Source organism: Colobus angolensis, unplaced genomic scaffold, assembly GCF_000951035.1.
Source record: "Colobus angolensis palliatus isolate OR3802 unplaced genomic scaffold, Cang.pa_1.0 Scaffold268, whole genome shotgun sequence".
NCBI lineage: Eukaryota > Metazoa > Chordata > Mammalia > Primates > Cercopithecidae > Colobus > Colobus angolensis.
The window spans coordinates 6,827,523-6,847,608 of record NW_012115910.1 but is presented as its reverse complement, the minus strand read 5'-3'; the positions used below and the strand labels follow the sequence as shown (position 1 = coordinate 6,847,608).

At 47.7% G+C, this 20,086-nt stretch overlaps 1 protein-coding gene across 4 annotated transcripts in view; it reads left to right on the top strand.

Moving 5' to 3' along the window:
* UPP1 (uridine phosphorylase 1) overlaps positions 1-19,602 on the top strand; it is a 20,235-nt gene extending 633 nt beyond the window's left edge. The window contains exons 2-10 of one of the 4 annotated variants that reach the window (XM_011947571.1): positions 85-290; positions 1,128-1,245; positions 5,639-5,703; positions 10,852-10,969; positions 13,012-13,170; positions 14,500-14,614; positions 18,058-18,267; positions 18,542-18,688; positions 19,402-19,602. In XM_011947571.1, coding sequence (XP_011802961.1) covers positions 5,660-5,703; positions 10,852-10,969; positions 13,012-13,170; positions 14,500-14,614; positions 18,058-18,267; positions 18,542-18,688; positions 19,402-19,541 — 933 coding nt within the window. In that variant the 5' untranslated portion in view covers positions 85-290; positions 1,128-1,245; positions 5,639-5,659 and the 3' untranslated portion in view covers positions 19,542-19,602. Of the gene's footprint in view, positions 1-12; positions 291-1,065; positions 1,246-5,638; positions 5,704-10,851; positions 10,970-13,011; positions 13,171-14,499; positions 14,615-18,057; positions 18,268-18,541; positions 18,689-19,401 lie in introns of those variants that run through there. The other 3 variants (XM_011947570.1, XM_011947574.1, XM_011947572.1) reach the window with 3 other exon arrangements.
* Positions 19,603-20,086: the final 484 nt, after the last annotated feature.

Sequence of the window (20,086 nt, the reverse complement as noted above, 5' to 3'; positions counted from 1 at the left end):
TCAGCGGGTGGCCCAGGGTGCGGTCAGCTGAGTCCGCCGGCCCAGGGCAGGCGGGGCCTGAGCCAAGCGGTAACCCCAGGGTAGGGCGGGGCGCTCGCAGACTCCCTGTGAGATTCACCTCGCAAGTGGTTCCTTCATTCGAGTGCTCTGGCGCACAGACCCTCGCTCCCTCGTCCGCGAGCCTCCCGAGAGCTGCCCCTTCGACCTGCCCTGGAGCATAGTGTTTGTCGCCGGTGTCGCCGTGCGAGGATGGCGCAGCGGGTGTAGCGGGTCTCTGCGCAGACCGAGCGGTGAGTTCGCCGCGGCCCGGCTCCCGCCGTTCTCTCTTCCCAGGAGGTTGGCCAGTCCCCTGCCTTGGCGACTTGCCCACTTACCTGTAGGGGCGGTGACGGAGGCTCAGGCGCACCTTGGCTGTCAGCTGCGAGAAGGAGCAAAGAGCAACCCGGGACGGCTGCGCGGGGAGGCGTGCGCGCGGCCGGGAGGTTCTGGGGCCGATGTGTGCGGGGCAGGTGGGCATGGGTTGGGGGAAGCGCGCGGGCGGGATGCGCTTCCTCGGATCCACCCCGTGACCGCCTCTGCCACGTCCCGGCGACCGAGCGCGCGGGGCTCCGGGCGGGGAGCCCACCAGGCCGAGGTGCTGCGAGGGTGGAGGCAGAGCCGGCCGAGTCAGGTCCCGCAGGGCGCTGGCGGGCGCTTCTCGCAGCCCAAACCCGGGCGGGGAGTGCGGGAACCCCTAAAACTGTGCTGGGAGCCCCAGATAAGAGGAAGGAATTGGTGACTTCAGTGACTAAGTGATGTTTTGGTCCCCACCGCCTTTTAAAGGGAGAGGGGGTAAAATTTCATTTGGAGGATAATTGTTACGCGAGCCCTCAGAGTTAAGATGGAGTCAAGTGTCCATCGAGTCAACATTTAACAAAATGTTACCACATAAAATATTGGCATCGAGTTATCTGGCAGCTCCGCAGAGAAACTTTACAGTCATATGCGTTATATGACATAATTTGCATGGGGAAGGGGGTTGCTTTACGATTCTTTTATATGGCAACCTGTTCTTGGACCTGACAGGGCCAAGAGAAGCAAGGGACTCCGCAGCTCGTCGACACTTCTCGACTCCTGTCGCAGTTCAGGGCTTGGTGAGGTGACTCGCGGTCGCGGGTGACTCGCCGGCAGTCTTCCTGCCTCTGCCTGGAACGCCTGGGCTCCCACTGCAGACGTCTGTCCGCCTCCAGCCGCTGTTCTCTGACGGTCAGTTTCAAAGAAGCACAGTCTGGGATCCGGAGTAGAAAGAGGCTGTTTCCCGTGAAGGCCATAGAGGCAGTTTCCAGGCGCCTGGGTGACCTGTCTCTGCACTTCCGTCTCTGATTCTCCATCCCTGTTTCCTTTCCCCAACGTCCCCTGCCTGGCCTTTCCTTGGCTCATTTTCTGCCTTCCTGGGGTCTTCTGGGTTGAAAAGACCAGTGGTTCCATTCATTGGCTCTAACCGCGGGCCTTTAAAAAACTTTGTGACTTCCTTGAGCAGACAGAATGTCTTACTCTGGGTTTTTACAACCTCTGCTGAGCCATTCCCAGGGCAGGCCTTTGTCTCTTCCGCCTTTCAGTTTGTTTGCCATCTGCATTTTGGCCCAAGCTTTCCCCACTTCTCAGCCACTCTTACATTATTTCTTTCTTCAGAGGCCACCCAGACCTTCTGGTCCTCTGCATTAAACCTCATCACCGCAGACTGTTTTAATTCAACACAGGTTTATCAAGCACACATTTTATTCTTGGCTCCAATACTTTCAGCACTGGTGGGCATTCATGTTTCATTTAAGAAGGACAAATTAGTTTTTCTTTATATGGGCTTTTTGTCAAAGTGGACTTTTGTTAACCTTACTTATCTTAAAATTAATGCAAACTTATTGTAAAAAAAACAAAACAAAACAAGACCCAAAAACCAAAAATCAAATATATAACAGAAACTAGGTTTTCCTCTTCCCTAAAGATAAACACCAAACATTCTTCTTCCTTCTTCTCTCTCTCACACACATTTGCGTTTGAAATATGTTCATTCAAGAAAGTATTTTAAATGTTTACAAACTAAGCTATTTATGCAAGTAACTTACCAATCTGATTTGAGTTTAATGGGTTAAAAGTAAAAAAAAAAAAAAAAAAGTAAAAACATCTTCAGTTTTTTTTTTTTTTTTTTTAGTAAGCTGGATCTGGCTGGTAATAGGTAGGGGAACCCCAGGTGATCACTGAAAAGGCTCCTCCTCAGGGAGCCAAATCCTGAGCCAGGTTTAGGATTTCCTTGGGAGGTAGAATTTGCAGCCCAGGTAAAACCAGCAAAACTCTCCTGTTATGTGGGGAGGGGAGTGAAGAGCATGACTTTCTAGAGCGGTGAGAGAAGACTTGTTGAGAAACTGAATTTCATTTCCTTACAGAAGTTGGAGAATATTGTGGTACAATGTTAGGAGAATGGTTTTCTAAAATCAGCCCAGTCTGACATCTTCCTCAACACCAGGGTCTTTTCAACTGGAGCATTGCAGACATCTGCAAATTTCTCTGCCTGCGTGGGTGTGGTTAAATAGAGCCTCCCTGAGTGCAGGACTGAAAAGTGGACAGAAGGTAGCTCTTGGGTCTCTCACACCCAGGAGAGGGGATGCTACAGGTACTAAGATTGCAAGGGGAAAGAGAGAGTGAGGTGGGCCCTGGAGCCCACTAGGAAGGAGCCAGTCGAAGGCAATGACTGGACAAGGGGGCTGATTTCTCCGCTGATGTGGCCTTGGTTTCTCTGGTTCAGAGTAAAGAAAAGCAACCGAGCCTAGAGAGAAACATCCTTACTCTGCAAGGCCAGACAGGAAGTTCTGTCTTTGGTTGGGTTTCCTTTTCTACAAATGGGGTTGGATTCTCTCTGGAGAGCTTTCCAGGAGCCACTCAGCAGTCTCTGATTCAGTGGGATGTTCTCAGCTGTTAGCCCAAGAGAGCTCACTTCTTAGCTCTTCCCCTGCCCAGTTCACTGGGGGGCTGCTCCCTCTCATTAGCTCCCTACCCCTAAAGACAAAAATAGCATCCTGGAGGGGACAGAGTTTTGGGGGAGGTTGTAAGAGGGCATGTTCTTCAGAGGAGCTGCTCTTACGAGGGAATGCTCCTGCCCAACAGAAACTGGCAGGACCACGACTCTGCCTGACCCTAAACCCTACTTTTTCCCTCAGTGAGTAGTTCTGCTTAATGGATCCTGAAGAAACTCTGAAATCATGACCAGATGCCAACGCCCCAGGATCCTCCTGTAGGGCCTTTTGATGAGAAGCACTGCTCTGGCTCCTCCCTCCTCCTTCCACACATGTAGGGAGAGGTAGCTCTGCCTATTCATGAAGCTTCATCCCTACACTGTCCTTCATTTGGCCCCTGGTGAACCGGGGACCAAGGCGTGATACCTCTTTTAAAACTCATACCCTTTACACTGGTGTTGTGACTCATGCCTATAATTCCAGCTACTTGGAGGCTGAGGTGGGAGGATCACTTGAGCCCAGTGATTTGAGGCGGCAGCGAGCTGTGATTGCACCACTCCACTCCAGCCTGGGTAACAGAGTGAAACCCTGTTTCTTTCTTTGTTTCTTTTTTTTTTTTTTTTTTTTTTGAGGCAGTCTTGCTCTTTCACCAGGCTGGAGTACAGTGGCATGATCTTGACTCACTGCAACCTTCGTCTCCTGGGTTCAAGCGATTCTCCTGCCTCAGCCTCCTGAGTAGCTGGGATTCCAGGCGTGCACCAGCACACCCAGCAACTTTTCTTGCATTTTTAGTAGAGATGGGTTGGCCAGGCTGGTCTTGAACTCCTGACCTCAAGTGATCTGCCAGGCTTGGCCTCCCAAAGTGCTGGGATTAGCGGCGTGGGCCACTGTGCATGGTCCCTGTTTCTAAAACATGAAAAATAAAGTGTTGAATTAAAAAAAAAAAAAACAAATCAGCAACACCACACCTTATTCCCCTTCTTAGCTCTCCTTAGCTGGACTGCAGTAGGCTTTCCAAAGAAGTGTTGTGTAAATGCTAAGGGAAAATGAAAGCCTGGTGGAGAGATTTAAGGCAGCAATTGGAGGGAACATTTTTGCTCCACACCCAACAAGTGTAATTTTCCCTGGCATTCAAGATTTGCTGGGAATGACCACTATATTATGGTAATAATAAATCCCATTGTCCAAAAAGGGACCTTTTGGGTTTTAGCTTGGTGACAAGAGACTGCTGAGTTACAAAGGTGAGAACCGCGTCCTGGCTTGACCTCAGGAAAGTGGCTTCACTTCACAACTCCTACTGGTATCTTTATGAGCCTTGGATCATCCTGTAGACTCAGTGCTTCACTCTCCTCTCGCCATGAATTCTGTCCACTCTGTAAGGCTTTCCGGGGAGTTTGGGGGCCTGGCCATTACAGGGCATTCAGGGATTTGTTGCTTTATTAACTGAGTTCAAAACGTGAGTCTCACCCTCCTTCTAAGAGCTCTGGCAAAACCCTGCCCTTCTCCACACAGAGAAGTGGTCTTGGGGATTTCTGACTAATGAGCCCTACTAGAATAACTGCAGGTACACCACGTTTTCCTTCATGGGGTTTTGCAGTGGAGGCGGGGCTGTGGGTTGACTCAGGTCAGCCTCAGTCCCTTTGCCTCCTGTGGTGGTCCCCTGTCCCCACTGCCCCGCCTGGAGCTGGTACCTTTTCCTCACCTTAGACCCAATTCCTCCCACTCTCCTGGCTGTCCTTGAAAGCTAGAGAAGAGCATCTGAGATTCTAGAAAAGTGAGGCAGAGGCTGGGCACAGTGGCTCACACCTGTAATCCCAGCACTTTGGGAGGCCAAGGTGGGTGGATTACCTGAGGTCAGCAGTTCAAGAACAGCCAGGCCAACATGGTGAAACCCCATCTCTACTAAAAATACAAAAATTAGCTGAATGTGGTGGTGGGTGTCTGTAGTCTGAGCTACTCGGGAGGCTGAGGCAGAAGAATTGCTTGAACCCAGGAGGTGGAGGTTGCAGTGAGCCGAGATGGCACCACTGCACTCCAGCCTGGGTGACTCCATCTCTATTGAAAAAAGAAAAGGGAGGCAGAGAGGTGTGGTGTGTTGGGTCAGTGAGTCTTGACTGGCTGGGCTGGGAAATTGGGAATAAGGGACAGGTTTTTGTTTTGTTTTGTTTTTTGAAATGAAGTCTTACTCTGCAACCTCTGCCTCCCTGGTTCAAGCGGTTCTCCTGCTTCAGCCTCCTGAGAGTAGCTGGGATTACCGGCACCTGCTACCACACCCGGCTAATTTTTGTATTTTTAGTAGAGACTGTGTTTCACTATATTGGACAGGCTGGTCTTGAACTCCTGACCTCCACCTGCCTCGGCCTCCCATAGTGCTGGGTTTACAGGCATAAAGGGGACAGGTTCTCTGGATATGTGAGGTGCCTGTCCACGTAGACTATTGGCACATTTTCACCACCTCTTCTCTGAAACTAGCAATGCTATAAACACACATACAGATTCTCCTCTCTATTTCTCACACAGTTCACACACTTACATCAGGTGTGTAAGGAATTCCACTTCATTGCACTGACTTTCTACATATTAGTGGGGCTCTACACAACCTTGGTTTCTACTGAGTGGATTCACTCCATTCTGTGATTTTTTTTCCTTAGGGTCTTGCCTCAGTTGACAGAATGGCAGCCACAGGAGCCAATGCAGAGGAACCTGAAAGTCACAAGTAAGACTCCATTTCATTCCAGTTGGGTTGGGTTGGGTTGGGTTGGGTTGGGTTGTTTATAGAGCATACGTGTGCCACACATTTTTCTAAGGACTTGACATATAGTAACACATTTGATGCTTGTGAAAGAGACTGAGGCCTGGAGGGATTAATGACTCAGGAGGTTCGTAAATTAAATGGTTAAAGAACTCTGGGGTCGGGCGCTGGGGCCTCAGCTCTTGATTCTTAGGACATGTTGTTTCAGAAAACCAGGCAAGTCCCTGCTCAAATCTCTGTCTAGTAGGTTTTTCCTCTATGTGCCACTTTTCTTAACCAAAATCACCTGCTTATCACTCAGCTCTGCCTTGGTTCTGAATCTTAAATGCCTTCTTATTTCTTTGCAGTTTGTCATACTTCTGGTATGCTTCGCAGGACACCGCTTGTGTTTAGGCATTGCTAGAAAAGCAAGAATTTCTTGTCTTCATTCTGATTCCTATGTGAACTGTAATCCGCTGATTATTCTTATTTTCTCACCCCCCCGACCCAGTTGTCTCCCACCTCTGCTGGGGTTACCTGGGCCGGCCTTCTGTCCTGCCGCCATGGCCTCTCCCCGGTCCCGGTGGCCTCTGACCTTGGCATCACCCAGGATTGTGGTGACCTCTGGCCATCCTTGCTCTGGACTCCTGGTCCTTTGTTCCTCTGTAACTTCCCTGAGACCTCTCTGAAGTCTTGCATGTGACAGCTGCATACCCAGGTCATAATTCCATATGGACAAGACCCCTCTCCTCCTCTATTCCCCAGAAGTCCCGGTGTCCATTTTGGAGTTTCTGGTGCCTGTGGACATTCCCTGCAGTAATTTTTTTTTTTTTTTTTGAGACGGAGTTTTGTTCTTGTTGCCCAGGCTACAGTGCAGTTAGTGGTGCAGTCTCGGCTCACTGCAACCTTCCCTGTTTCAAGTGATTCTGGTGCCTCCGCCTCCCAGGTAGCTGGGATTACAGGTGCAAGCCAGCACGCTTGGCAAATTTTGTATTTTTAGTAGAGATGGGGTTTCACCATGTTGGCCAGGCTGGTCTCGAACTCCTCACCTCAAGTGATCCACCCACCTCAGTCTCCCAAAGTGCTGGGATTACAGGCGTGAGCCACTGTGCCCTGCCTCAGTGACTATTTTTTAATTGAACTAATAGTATTCCTGGTACTTTCAGTCATTGACAGCCAAAAATGCCTTGTCCCCAGTTTCTGGAGCTCCCCTCTTCCCTCTTCCTGCTCATGGCTTGAGGTTGAGGCCCAGCAGGAGGCTGGTGGGGGTGGAGAGGAGTGGTGGAAATGATGGCTGGAGAAAACAGGGCCGGCACACCAAGTGCCAAGCAACTCAATGCGGGCTTCCTCCCCTTCCCTCTCTTTAGTAATTATTTTACCCTCCCTTGTTTTATCATCAGCTATTTGCTAACGTGTTCCACTTGCTGAAAGGTGTAGAGCTCAGGGGTACAGCCTCTTAGGAAGGATGTGACCTTGGACTTTGAATGGGGTTACTGATGGTACTTAGTTTATACTGAGAATAGTAAATGAATTGATATGTGCTAGCTATTAATAATTTCATTTCTACCTCAAGTCAAAAGCCTTCCATGAGTGGAACTGGATTGTACTCATCTTTATGTTCAGTACACTCAGCATAGGATGCTTGACTGGTGCGAGATTCAGCCAGCATTTTCTAGAGCCTTCCCTCTTCCCCTTCCCCAGTACCCCAGGCCCCTGTGTCTCCCCCGTCTCATTCTCTTCTTGTCTCCACATGTGCCTGTCCTAAGCTATTTGGGCAAGTTTATATAAAGGTTGATCCTGCTTTCTTTTCCCTGCTATAAACTCCTGGAATCAGAAGCCAGTTTTCATTTCTTTCTTTTTTTTTTTGAGACAGAGTCTTGCTGTATCGCCCAGGCTGGAGTGCAGTGGCGCGATCTGGGCTCACTGCAAGCTCTGCCTCCCGGGTCACACCATTCCCCTGCCTCAGCCTCCCAAATAGCTGGGACTACAGGCGCCTGCCACCACCCCTGGCTAATTTTTTGTATTTTTAGTAGAGACGGGGTTTCACAGTGTTAGCCAGGGTGGTCTTGATCTCCTGACCTTGTGATCTGCCTGCCTGGGCCTCCCAAAGTGCTGGGATTACAGGCGTGAGCCACCGCGCCCGACCTCCTTTTTTTCTTTTGTTGAGACAGGGTTTCGCCCTCTTACCCAGGCTGGAGTGCTGTGGTATGATCTCAGCTCACTGCAACCTCTGCCTCCTGGGCTCAAGTGATCCTCTCACCTCAGCCTCCTGAGTAGCTGGGACTACAGGCATGTACCACCACACCTGGCTAATTTTTGTATTTTTCATAGAGACGGGGTTTCACTGTGTTGTCCAAGCTGATCTCAAACTCCTGGGCTCAAGCGATCTGCCCACCTCAGCCTCCCAAATTGCTGGGATTACAGGCGTGAGCCACTGTGCCCAGACAGTTTTCATTTCTTTCATCTCACATATTTCTTTTACATAGTAGATGCTCAATGAATATTTGCTAGATGAATAAAGTGATAGAATAAAGCAGAATAAAGTCACTTGAAATTATGTGTAGACTAGAGAAATATTTTTTTCCAAGTAGTATGTCTCTGACTTGTTCTTTTAAAATCCTTCAAAAAATAAATTGGGGCATCTACTGGTTCATTATGGCACATGTTAAATTTCCTTTTTTTATTTTTATTTATTTGTATTTTTAGACAGAGTCTTACTCTGTTACCCAGGCTGGAGTACAGTGGTGTGATCATATCTCGCTGCAGCCTCAACCTCTTGGGCTCAGGTGATTCTCCCACATCAGCCTCCCAGGGAGCTGGGACTACAGGTGCATGCCACCATGCCTGACTAATTTTTGCGTTTTCTGTAGAGTCAGGGTTTCACCATGTTGCCCTGGCTGGTCTCGAACTCCTGGGCTCAAGTGATCCACCCATGTTGGCCTCCTATAGTACTGGGATTACAGCAGTGAGCCACTGCACCTGGCCACATTTTCATGTTTTAAAATCATTGCCTGTCTTCACAGTTACACCCTATTTCCTTCTTCTTCATTTCTCAGAATCAAGGAGAAAAGACAAGTATTTTATTTTGAAATATGTGACAAAGTGCTTAATCACATCCTGTTTTGTTATTTTGAAGCATGACTCCTAGCCCTTCTATGTTGTACTCTGTGTATTCCTAACATCCTGAAGAAGGAGAATGAAAATGTTACTTACATGAAAAATAGTTGTCACTAAAGGATCCTAAAATAACTGTGGGGTGTGCGGATTGTCAGAATTTCAGATTGGCCTGGAGATCAAAAAGGCTTTCTGAGAAAAGTTCAAGGATGGTCCTTACCACACGTGATTCTGGATTTGGTCCCTTGAAAAATGGCCTTGCCCCACATCCCAGAGTAGAATGAACCCTGATTCTGGAGACTGCCCCACAGCTTGTTAGGAAGAGGTGGGCTTAGGGGCAGGTGGGTGTGGCTCTGTGCTTCAGGCAGGCTGCTGTGCCTTCCTGAGCAGGGTTTTCAGCAGATTCGCTGGTGTAGTTAGCGCAGTCTCTGCCTGCCCTTACAGGAAACCGTCACCTAGCCCCCTGCCCCTTTATACAAAGATCTCCCCGTCTCTGTGTATAACCTTTTGTACTTACGTTTTCTATATCGGCTTTTTGGAAATGTTCAGGTGTGAGCACACCTGGGCCCCACTCTAGGGGAATTGATGGGAAGGAACATTTGACGGGCATGAAAGGAGGAAGTGGTCAGGTGTAGGCCATCAGTGTGTTTGCAGCCTGGGTGTCTGCTGTTGATGAGTGCCAGATAGAAATAGGGATTTGATAAAATGATAAAATAAATAAAACAGGATGGGTCCATCTCAATCTTGTTTTGCTTGTCTGCAGTATGTTCCGTGGGATTCAGAGATAAATAAGATGTGGTCATGGCTCCAGAAGTTTTTGTTGCTGGAGGTAAAGTTATTACATTAATTGTGTATATCAGTGTTAGAATATAGATAAGGTGTAGCAAGCATCGTGCGGGGAGAGAATGGACAATGTCTGTGAAGGGGCTACATCCCTTATGTCACAGTTATTTTCCAAATCCGTGGCAGCTGAGACCCTGTCTCTCTTGTATCTTTTTCTTTTCTCATGAGTTAGATTGAGGAGGAGACATGACCAGAGGGTTCAGGGAGAAAGTCAGACTCAGAAGGAAGAAAAAGAGGTCCCCAATTGCTCTGACATCAGGGTCCCATGTCTGCCTCGGTTTCCTGTAAGGGAGCCCGCCCATCTCTAGGACTCGGAAGGCATACATTGTTGAAGGAGGTATGTTTGAGGCTGGCTCTAGGAGACTTTGACAGGCCTGAGATGGACTCATCTAGACCTGGGGCCTTTGTTTTGTAAGGAAGGTTTTATTGGAACACAGCCACACTCACTCATTTGTGTGCTATCTGTAGTTGCTTTCACATGCCTACGGTGGACTTGAGAAGTAGCAGAAACCATGCAGCCTACAAAACCACACGTATTTATTGCCTGGCCTTTTATGAAGAAAAGTTTGCTGATGCTTGCTCTAGACCAGCATAAGCCACATGTACATTTTCCAGCAGATAAACAGATGTCTTATCGTGTCACTCCTATTGGATATTGTACTGAGTAGACGTAGCTAGTGTAACAAACAAAACAGAACAAAAACAAATTGAAGGTATGCAGATTGGAAAAGTTATCTCTGGGAGGTAGGATTAGAGTTTGCTTTTATTTCTGTTCATATGTCCTATGGTAAACATAGTAGTTTTAAAATAAAGTCAAGTTTATACATTGAATGAACTTGATAGAGGAGCAACTGGCTATACTCCCTACTCCTTGTATGGGTAGATTGAACATTTCCATCTGTGTACTTTTGTGTGCTCTTCTGATTTCATCCCTATTGCCCTCCAAACATAGCCGTGAGAGCAACAGGGGTTAAAAGGAAGGAGAAGGGGGAAGAACAGAGGGGAGGCAAGTGGGGACCTTGGCAATGTTAGGGTTGTCTTATTTCCAGGGTTGGCCCTATCCTTCTCCCACCATGAGCCTCTCCCACCATGAGCCTCGTGTGTGACATAGGGCATTTCTGTGATAATGGGCACTGATGTTCTATAAGCCTTCCACTTTCTTGTTTTTTTTAACAGTGATTGCCCCGTCAGACTTTTAAATCCAAACATAGCAAAAATGAAAGAAGATATTCTCTATCATTTCAATCTCACCACTAGCAGACACAATTTCCCAGCCTTGTTTGGAGATGTGAAGGTAAGAGGCCAGGTGTTGACACCTCGGAATTTGTCTTAAGATCAACCTCCCCCTATATTATACAGGTAGACCAACCCACAAATGCTGGAGAGGCCACAGCTAACAGGTTTATGCAGACATCATGTTTACCAAATTTTTGCAAATTTTTAACTTTCAAATATGTGAACCACCAAGTAAAACTGTCCTAAGTAGTGCCAGGTTGTTCCCCAATTCACCTCTTGCAAATTTAGAGCGGTCCCGCATTGCTTAACGCTGGAAATACGGTCTGAGAAATGCAGCCTTAGGTCTTTCATCATTGTGTGGACAACATAGAGCGTAACCACACAAACCTAGGTGGTAGAGCCTACTACTTGCCTCGGCCATATGCCCCTAGGCTACAAACCTCTATAGCATGTGAGTGTCCTGAATACTGTAGACAGTTGTAACACAGTGATAAGCATTTGTGTAGCTATACATATCCAAACATAGAAAAGCTACAGTAAAATCATGGTATTATATAATTTTCTGGGACCACCATTGTGTATATGTGATTCCTTGCTTACCAAAACATCGTTACATGGGGCATGCCTATGTATTTGAAACAATATATAAAATAAACTTCCTAATGCTTCATTGAGAGAAGAGAAAGATGTAAAAATTTCCTAGGGAAGCAAAGGATAGTAAATAAAGGTCATTGTATCTTGTTTGTAATATAAGATACATACTGATATTCTGTTTAGTTAATTGCCTTTAATGTCTTCTTTTGCTTCATGCAGCTTCCAGTTAATTTTTTCTACAAAGTCTTAAGTTGCTTAGTTCTGATTTATCTTAACAAAGGACTTTGAAATGTCTAATGGGTAAAGATGAACTGACATATAGAATTAAAAATCAAAATATGCCAGGACCCTGGAATCCAATGCTGCTACATGGAATCATAATTAAACAGTGGTGTTATGTCTTATCAATCATCCTGTTCTTTGATAGTGTTGGTTTCCAATTGTGGACAACTTTCCATGTGCTTTTAATTCATTAAATTTGCATTCATCCTATTAAGTTAATCCACAGTGATTTTTATTCCCGGCTATGGAAATTTCTTTTTTATGTTTAGGGAATAAGTATTTTCTTTTATCTTCAAACTTTTTTTTTTTTTTTTTTTTTTTTTTAATTTTTTGAGCTGGACTCTCACTGCCCAGGCTGGAGTACAGTGGTGTGCTCTCAGCTCACTGCAGCCTCCCCTTCCTGGGTTCAAGGAATTCTCCTGCCTCAGCCTCCCGAGTAGTTGGGATTATAGGCACATGACACCATGCCCAGCTAATTTTTGTATTTTTTAGTAGAGATGGGGTTTCACCATGTTGGGCAGGCTGGTCTGGATCTCCTGACCTCAGGTGATCTGCCTGCCCACTCCCAAAGTGCTAGGATTATAGGTGTGAGCCACCGTGCCCAGCCATCTTTAGACTCTTTAAAAACTTATTCACGTAAAACAATTTTTTTTTCAAAACCAACATTTTCTTACATGACGTTCTGCAAATTAAAGGTTTTACTTCTCTGAGAGAGGCCCACCCAGAATAGCTATCACTTCTGAGCCTCTTCTAGGCTTCGGCTGGCTCTTCCCAAGCATTGGCCATTTGGCACTCAGGTAACCAGGTGAGAGAGTGATCAGCAGCCCATTTTGGGGGGCCCTGGTAAAACAGAGGGACAGTGAGGAGTTGCTCCCTGTGTTTCAAACCCAGGCTCTCTCCACAAGCTGCCTTCTGCGTGACTGAGGGATGCTGAGGATGCACAGGACCTGGAATTACCTCCTCAGAGAGAGCAAGGGTCTGGATTCCTGTGTTTGTGGAGCTGACTGCCTTTTGATGCTTGGCCGCCCACCCTGAGCACTCACCAGGGGGGCTTGTTAAAGCAGATTACTGGGCCCCTTAGATTCAGCAGGTCCTGGTGAGGCCAGCGAACTTATATTTTTAGCAAGTTCCTTGGTGATACTGATGTTGCTGGTCTAGGGGCCCCACTTGAGGACCTCTGCTATAGACAGTGCACTAATAGGGGTCTCTCTTCTCTGGCTGCAGTTTGTGTGTGTTGGCGGAAGCCCCTCCCGGATGAAAGCCTTCATCAGGTGCGTTGGTGCAGAGCTGGGCCTTGACTGCCCAGGTAGAGACTATCCCAACATCTGTGCGGGAACTGACCGCTATGCCATGTATAAAGTAGGACCGGTGCTGTCTGTCAGTGTGAGTACCTGCCCTCCCTTGTGCTCAGTCTCTAGGCTCTGCAAGCCCCTGTGCCCCACCCCTCTGCACACACAGACAGCTGGTCCCCTAATACCTGTTTACTGTAAATGGCTGAGAGCAGGGTAAGCCCACAGTAGCTGGGATTCAGAGATTGTTGAACCCAGGCTATTGCCCTTGAGGCTCAGTCTCCAGGGGGAGACTAAGTACACAAATGCAAATACACAGCTGTGTGTCTACACAGTATGAGGGTGGCAGGTGCAGGGAGTTAAGTTAGAGTGCTTGGGGTATAGAGGAGGGACAGTAGGGGGTGCCCTGCCTGGAGCAGGATGGAAGGAGAGCCTCAAAGTATCAGGCCTCTAATCCCCTCTGCCACCTTACAGTGAGTTACTTCAAAACACATTTTGATTTAAGCAATGAGCATGGTGAACACAGAAATCTCCAGATTCTACCACAGAAGTCTTTTCATTTTTCAGTTTTGATTTTCTTTGTCCGGAGCAATACAAATGAACAGCTGCAGAGTAAGGAAAGGGAACCCCTTTTGCTGAGACGTGCACCCCTACCTCTCCAGTCAGCTGAGGACTCTAGCTATGTCAGCCAGCTAGAAGACATCAGGGAACCAAGGTGTTATTCAGTCACTGATAATCTGTGCAAGCCTTTCCTGTGTGTAAGGCTCTGTGACCGATTCTAGCACGGATGCCTCCACTGTATGGCTCTGCCACAGGAACAGCCCCTGGAAAGTGCTGAGGCCATCCGGGGAGAGGCATCACGGAAGATGTGACACTAGGGGGGGTGCTCTGAAGAGGAGAGCAGGAGAAGGAGGTATGCAGAGACCCCAAAGAGAGGAAAAGGCACAGGCAGAAGTACAAGATCAGCAAGGCATCCTGTGTCCAGTGGGCTGAGGAACCAGCTGATTACTTAGTTTGGCTGAAGCAGAGGGTGTAGGGAGAAAAGAGAAAGGAGATAAAACTTTAACCTGTGGCGGGGTGTGGGGGAATAGGGTGGGTATTTATGCAGGGATTCAAATGCTAGAAGGAGCTGTTTGTTACCTGGCAATAGCAGACTGCTGCTTCCCTGCTGAGCCCCTGGGTCCTCAGCTGTTACCTATTTGACAAATTGTGTCAATCAAATGGGGTTTTGTCTTTGATAGCTTTGCATACACTTTAAAGTTTCCCAAAGTGTTACTACTTCTTAAATGTATATTTAAGAAGTTTATCTTCCATCACTATGACAATGGGCATGTTAGATTGAATTACATCCCTTGAAACGTCAACCAGAACATTGACAAAGTCACAACCTTGGCTTCACACGGGTGTTTCTCCTTGGTTCCAGCATGGTATGGGCATTCCTTCTATCTCAATCATGTTGCATGAGCTCATAAAGCTGCTGTACTATGCCCGGTGCTCCAACGTCACTATCATCCGCATTGGCACTTCTGGTGGGATAGGTAAGGTCATGAGGGACTGGGGCATGCCGGGCAGCTTCTGTGTGGTGTGGGATTAGAGACAAAGAGTTCCTTTCTTGGCTTTGTTCAAGGAAAGCTTGTGAACAGGAGGTGTGAAAAGAAGCTTGTTTTGTTGTTTTTGTCCAACCCGTTCTCCCAACCCGCACCCCAGAGCTAGGCAGCAGAAGGGCACCACACTATGCATATGGGGGAAGCTCATCCTTTTGGGATTACACAATTTGTGCCTTCTTGTCTGCTTGATTCTCTCTTATTCTTTCTAATTCGCCTTCTTCTCCATTCTCTCCTTTCCTTTGCTTACTTTTCATCCTCCCTAATCCTGCAGGGATTTGAAGCACCTTATGAGAAAAGCCACAGGAAAATCAAAGGGGGGAAGAGAGAGGTGCAGTACAAACCTCAGATAAGTGTCCTTAAATTAGCTTAAAATGTCCCTGTCCTCAACATGTTTTAAAAAACAAAGATGGTTGGCTGGGCATGGTGGCGGCTCACACCTGTAATCACAGCACTTTGGGAGGCTGAGGTGGGTGGATCACGAGATCAGGAGATCGAGACCATCCTGGCCAACATGGTGAAACCCCATTTCTACTAAAATACAAAAAATTAGCTGGGCGTGGTGGTGCATGTCTATAGCTGCAGCTACTTGGGAGGCTGAGGCAGGAGAATCGCTTGAACCCAGGAGGCAGAGGTTTCAGTGAGCCGAGATCGCGCCATTGTACTCCAGCCTGGCGACAGAGTGAGACTCCATCTCAACAACAACAACAACAACAACAACAACAACAAACAAACAAACATAAAAACCCCACAATGATGGCAAAGAAAGAATGAGGTTTAACGAGAAAGCAAAAGCTAACAAGTTGTTGAATTGTCTGTTAGGCAGATTTGTTTTAAATAAGTGATCTCGCTTTCTGGGGTTCCAACCCTGTGCCATTCTTTCTGCTAAAATCTGGGTTCTAGCGATTCCTGTTCCCATCCAGGTGTTTGGAGCGCAGGGAGGAAGCCTGCACGCGCCCTAGAGAAAGTTGAGCTTTGACGCTGCTGGCTAGGCCTGTGTGTACTTGTTCCAGGCTGTCCAGGGCCTGGACTATCTAGGATTTGCAGCAATTCTAGAATTTAAATTCTAGAATTTAAGTGTCCTGACTTTGAAAGGGGACTTGCTTTAGACCCAAATCTTTTGAATATGTTATCTTGTCTCTTTTCTTTTTATTATATAGAGAGATTGATGCATACAATTTGTGTTTGTGTGACTGTAATTCCAAGGTTAGTGAAACTGTCCCTAGGACAGCACACCAACGGCCATGAGCTGTCTCGGTCCTGCAGACTTAGTCTCCAGTGCCGCCCACCTGACACTGACAGCTGTGCATAGCATGCTGGCCTCTGCCAGGAACTCTAGCAAATGGTTCTTGAGTTCTTGCTCTAGAGTGATTTTTTAAAGCAGTGATTAGATAATTCTGGAGGGAGTAGTATAGATTTTGAATTTTCTTCAATTGCTCTATAAAAATGGAAAGAGCAACTAGGGACGAAAACCAAAAACCTCTGGACATAGTTGATTATAAAAGGTGATGCGCTATCTTCACAAACCCAAAGTATGAATGAGTGGGGACAAAAAACCTCAAGATCTGGGTTGTGTTGGCAGCTGCTCAGGGGAAAGCTCAGGGCAATGGACAGACCTGAGAACGAGAGTCCCAGGTGCTCCTAGGAAGGTGCAGGGGACATGGTGAAGATGGCAGCTGACACTGGCAGGGGCCTGTGCATCCCAGTGTGAGTGATGCTGGAATTCCAAGGGGCTTGAACACTCCAGGCCCTGTGGGTTCGCCGAGGCATCAGCCACGCTCTCCTCTAGCTCCAGCCCCGGTGCTGGGAGAAGCTGCTGCAAGGAGACTCTGAATTGCCCAGAAGAGCTGCAGGAGTAGCAAGGGAAAGAGGAGTTCAGATACATGTGGGGAGCGAAGCAAAGGTCTTTGCAGTTGGCCGTGTTTTTTAATGTTTCATGAAAACAACTGACTTGGGAGCTCTGGAAAAGATCTGACTTCTTGTTCCCTCCCACATGTTTAGGAAAACCGATTTTGCATTAAAATAAGTATCAGAAACGGATCATAGTTATCGTAGTCCCTGCAGGTTGATAGACAAGATGCCATTGACTAGGTGGCTTATAAACAACAGGAATCGATCTCTCATAGTCTGGAGGCTGCGAAGTTCAAGGTCAAGGAGCCAGCAAATTTGGTGTCTGGTGAGGGCTAACTTTCGGATTCGTAGAGCTGTTTTCTCCCTGTGTCCTCACATGGCAGAAGGGGCAGGCAGCTCTCTGGGGTCCCTTTTATAAGGGCATTAATCCCACTCATGCAGGCTCCACCCTCATGACCTAATCACCTCCCAAAGGCCCTGCTGCCTAAAACCGTCACCTTTGGGGTTAGGATTTCAGCCTATGAATTTTGAGGGGGAAGCCAACATTCAGTCCTGGTCCATAACAATGGTCAAATCCCATCTAAAATTATTATAACACAAAGAATAAGGGGCAGAGTAGTGTCCCTACAAGCAGGAAACTACTCCAGGAAGGCATGCCCAGAACACAGAAACTGGACCCTCATAATGCATCAATCTGAGAGGAAGGCCAAGTAGGTCAGGAATTGGTCATAGTTCACCTGGGTTTAGGGTGTGGGACTTCATTATACTGTTCCAGTCCGCCTTTTGCTGGTTTACTTTTCAAGTATTTGCCTGAAATCTTAAATATTAACAAGGTGTGAAACAGGGATCAATAAAACACATCATGGTATATGGTTTAGTGACAGACGACAGTGGGAAATCGCAATGAACGGAAGCAAGAAACATGGGACAAAGTACCCGAAGATTCCTGGCCATTTTTATTTTTTTCTTTTCTTTTTTTTTTTGAGGTGGAGTTTGCTCTTTTTGCCCATGCTGGAGTGCAGTGGCATAATCTTGGCTCACTGCAACCTCTGCCTCCTGGGTTCAAGTGATTCTCCTGCCTTAGCCTCCCAAGTAGCTGGGATTACAGATACCCAGCGCAATGCCTGGCTAATTTTTGTATTTTTACTAGAGATGGGGTCTCACCATGTTGGCCAGGCTGGTCTTGAACTCCTGACCTCAGGTGATCTACTCGCCTTGGCCTCCCAAAGTGCTTGTGATTACAGGCGTGAGCCACCGCGCCCAGCCCTCTATTTTCTTCTTTGTGCCTTTCTCTTCCATAGTGTCCATAATGATCATGCATTAATTACTTTCATAGCTTAAAAAAAAGTTGAATGGGAAAATGGGCCACTGTGTATTTGAGAACAGTACTGGATGCTTCGTGTTTGGATGTGTGGGTGGATCTGCTTCTTTCCTCTGTGTGCTCTGCTGTGTGTTCCCTGGCTGCCCCGCTTTTATTTTCTTTTGTTTTACACCCTGCATGTCTTGATATCTGCTTTTTTCCTCAGGTCTGGAACCCGGTACCGTGGTCATAACAGAGCAGGCAGTGGATACCTGCTTCAAGGCAGAGTTTGAGCAGATTGTGCTGGGGAAGCGGGTCATCCGGAAAACGGACCTGAACAAGAAGCTGGTGCAGGAGCTGTTGCTGTGTTCTGCAGAGCTGAACGAGTTCACCGCAGTGGTGGGGAACACCATGTGTACCTTGGACTTCTATGAAGGTGAGGCCATGGATACCAGGAGGCATCCTTCAGCCAGAGAACCCTGGTCCGTTCCCTGATCCTGCCTTCTCACTGTGAGCTGGGATTTCTACGTGCCAAGCTGCTGTCTCAGTTGCACCTCTCCCACGGTGGCCATAATGACCCATTTGAGTGGACCTAGGCAGGACCTGGATGGGTCTTGCTTGTCCCTGTGACCTTCTGGGCATCGTGGCGCTGATGTGTTGTAGGAGCTTCTTACATGCATGTGGTTCTCATGTCTCCATGTGTGCCTCAGGGCAAGGCCGTCTGGATGGGGCTCTCTGCTCCTACACGGAGAAGGACAAGCAGGCCTATCTGGAGGCGGCCTATGCAGCCGGCGTCCGCAACATTGAGATGGAGTCCTCGGTGTTTGCCGCCATGTGCAGCGCCTGCGGCCTCCAAGGTAGGCGGCTCTCGATGAGCCTCAGCATCCCTCCTTCACTTCTGCTCTCCTGGAGCCCCTCAGTGGGGCCCCTCCTCCTGGGGCACCCCGGTACCCATTTCTGGCTTCTGTCTCCCCTGCCCCCAAGTCACTTTCTGAACATACATGTCGTCCCCACAGCCCTGTGTTCAATGTCCTTTGATTGTCACATGACAAAATGCAGGATTCTCAGTGTCCTTGCATAGGAAAAATGACAAAAAGGTTTTGCTGCCCCATGAGGCTGCCTGCCACCCGCTCTATAAAAAACTCGGCTTTCAGAGTGCTTTGACTTTCTGAATTGTGGTTCATCTACCCTCAAGGTACTAGCCACGCCTGAAGGCCAACTCACAGCTCTGCAGAATCCCCTTGTCACCTCACCCAAAATGTGCCTTTCAAGGTGGTGCTTGCAGCCCTGAGCTGGTCCTGGAATGGGGAATTCCTTTTAGAAGGAGAGGCACAAGAATAAGGGAGGGACAGGGCGGGGTGGTGTCAGAGAAGGAGGAGCCTTCCGAGCTCCTGGACCAGCGCCTTTCCCTTCCGCGCTCCATCCTCTGGCCCTGCCTGACTGCATGGGCAGCCTGGTTTCCTGAGGAGGGCGAGAGGCTGCTCCTCAGAGCTCATGGGTCCTTCATTCCGTCCCTGTGAACTGTTAGACCCCCAGCACCTTGCCTTGATGTAGTCTTTTCCCTTTGCAGCGGCTGTGGTGTGTGTCACCCTCCTGAACCGCCTGGAAGGGGACCAGATCAGCAGCCCTCACAATGTGCTCACTGAGTACCAGCAGCGGCCACAGCGGCTGGTGAGCTACTTCATCAAGAAGAAACTGAGCAAGGCCTGAGTGCTGCCCTGCACCTCCACAGACCTGCTGGGTTCACTGGCCATTAAAAGCACTGTCCAAACTCCCCTGTTGTTTGGACTTTGAGCATACTTTACACAAGAATCTAGAAAATCAGATCGCAATTAAGAGACAGAGAATCTTGGATTAACCATCTGGGAGATGTTCTTCCTTTTGAAGTTTCATTGGAGCATTTTCAACTATGTTAGCCTGATTTGGGGTTTCTTCAAGAACATTCTACCAAATTTTTGTGCTATTTCTAGGGAAATTTTTCAGACTTTAAAATTCTAATGGTAGTTAGATTTCATGTCACTAAATGAGAAATCTGACAACAGTGCCAGGAAACTAATTTCCTGATACATTTAAAAAATTCCATGCACTACTTGCAATGAGAGATGACTGAAAACCAATAAAGCAGACAGCAGGGGTATTTGAGAAATAATGTAAACCTAAATAGGCGTATACACAGTTTCCAAGTTAGAGTCACACACTTTCCCAAAACCATCCACACCAGCTTAGTCACATGACAGCAATCCTCCCACCCACTG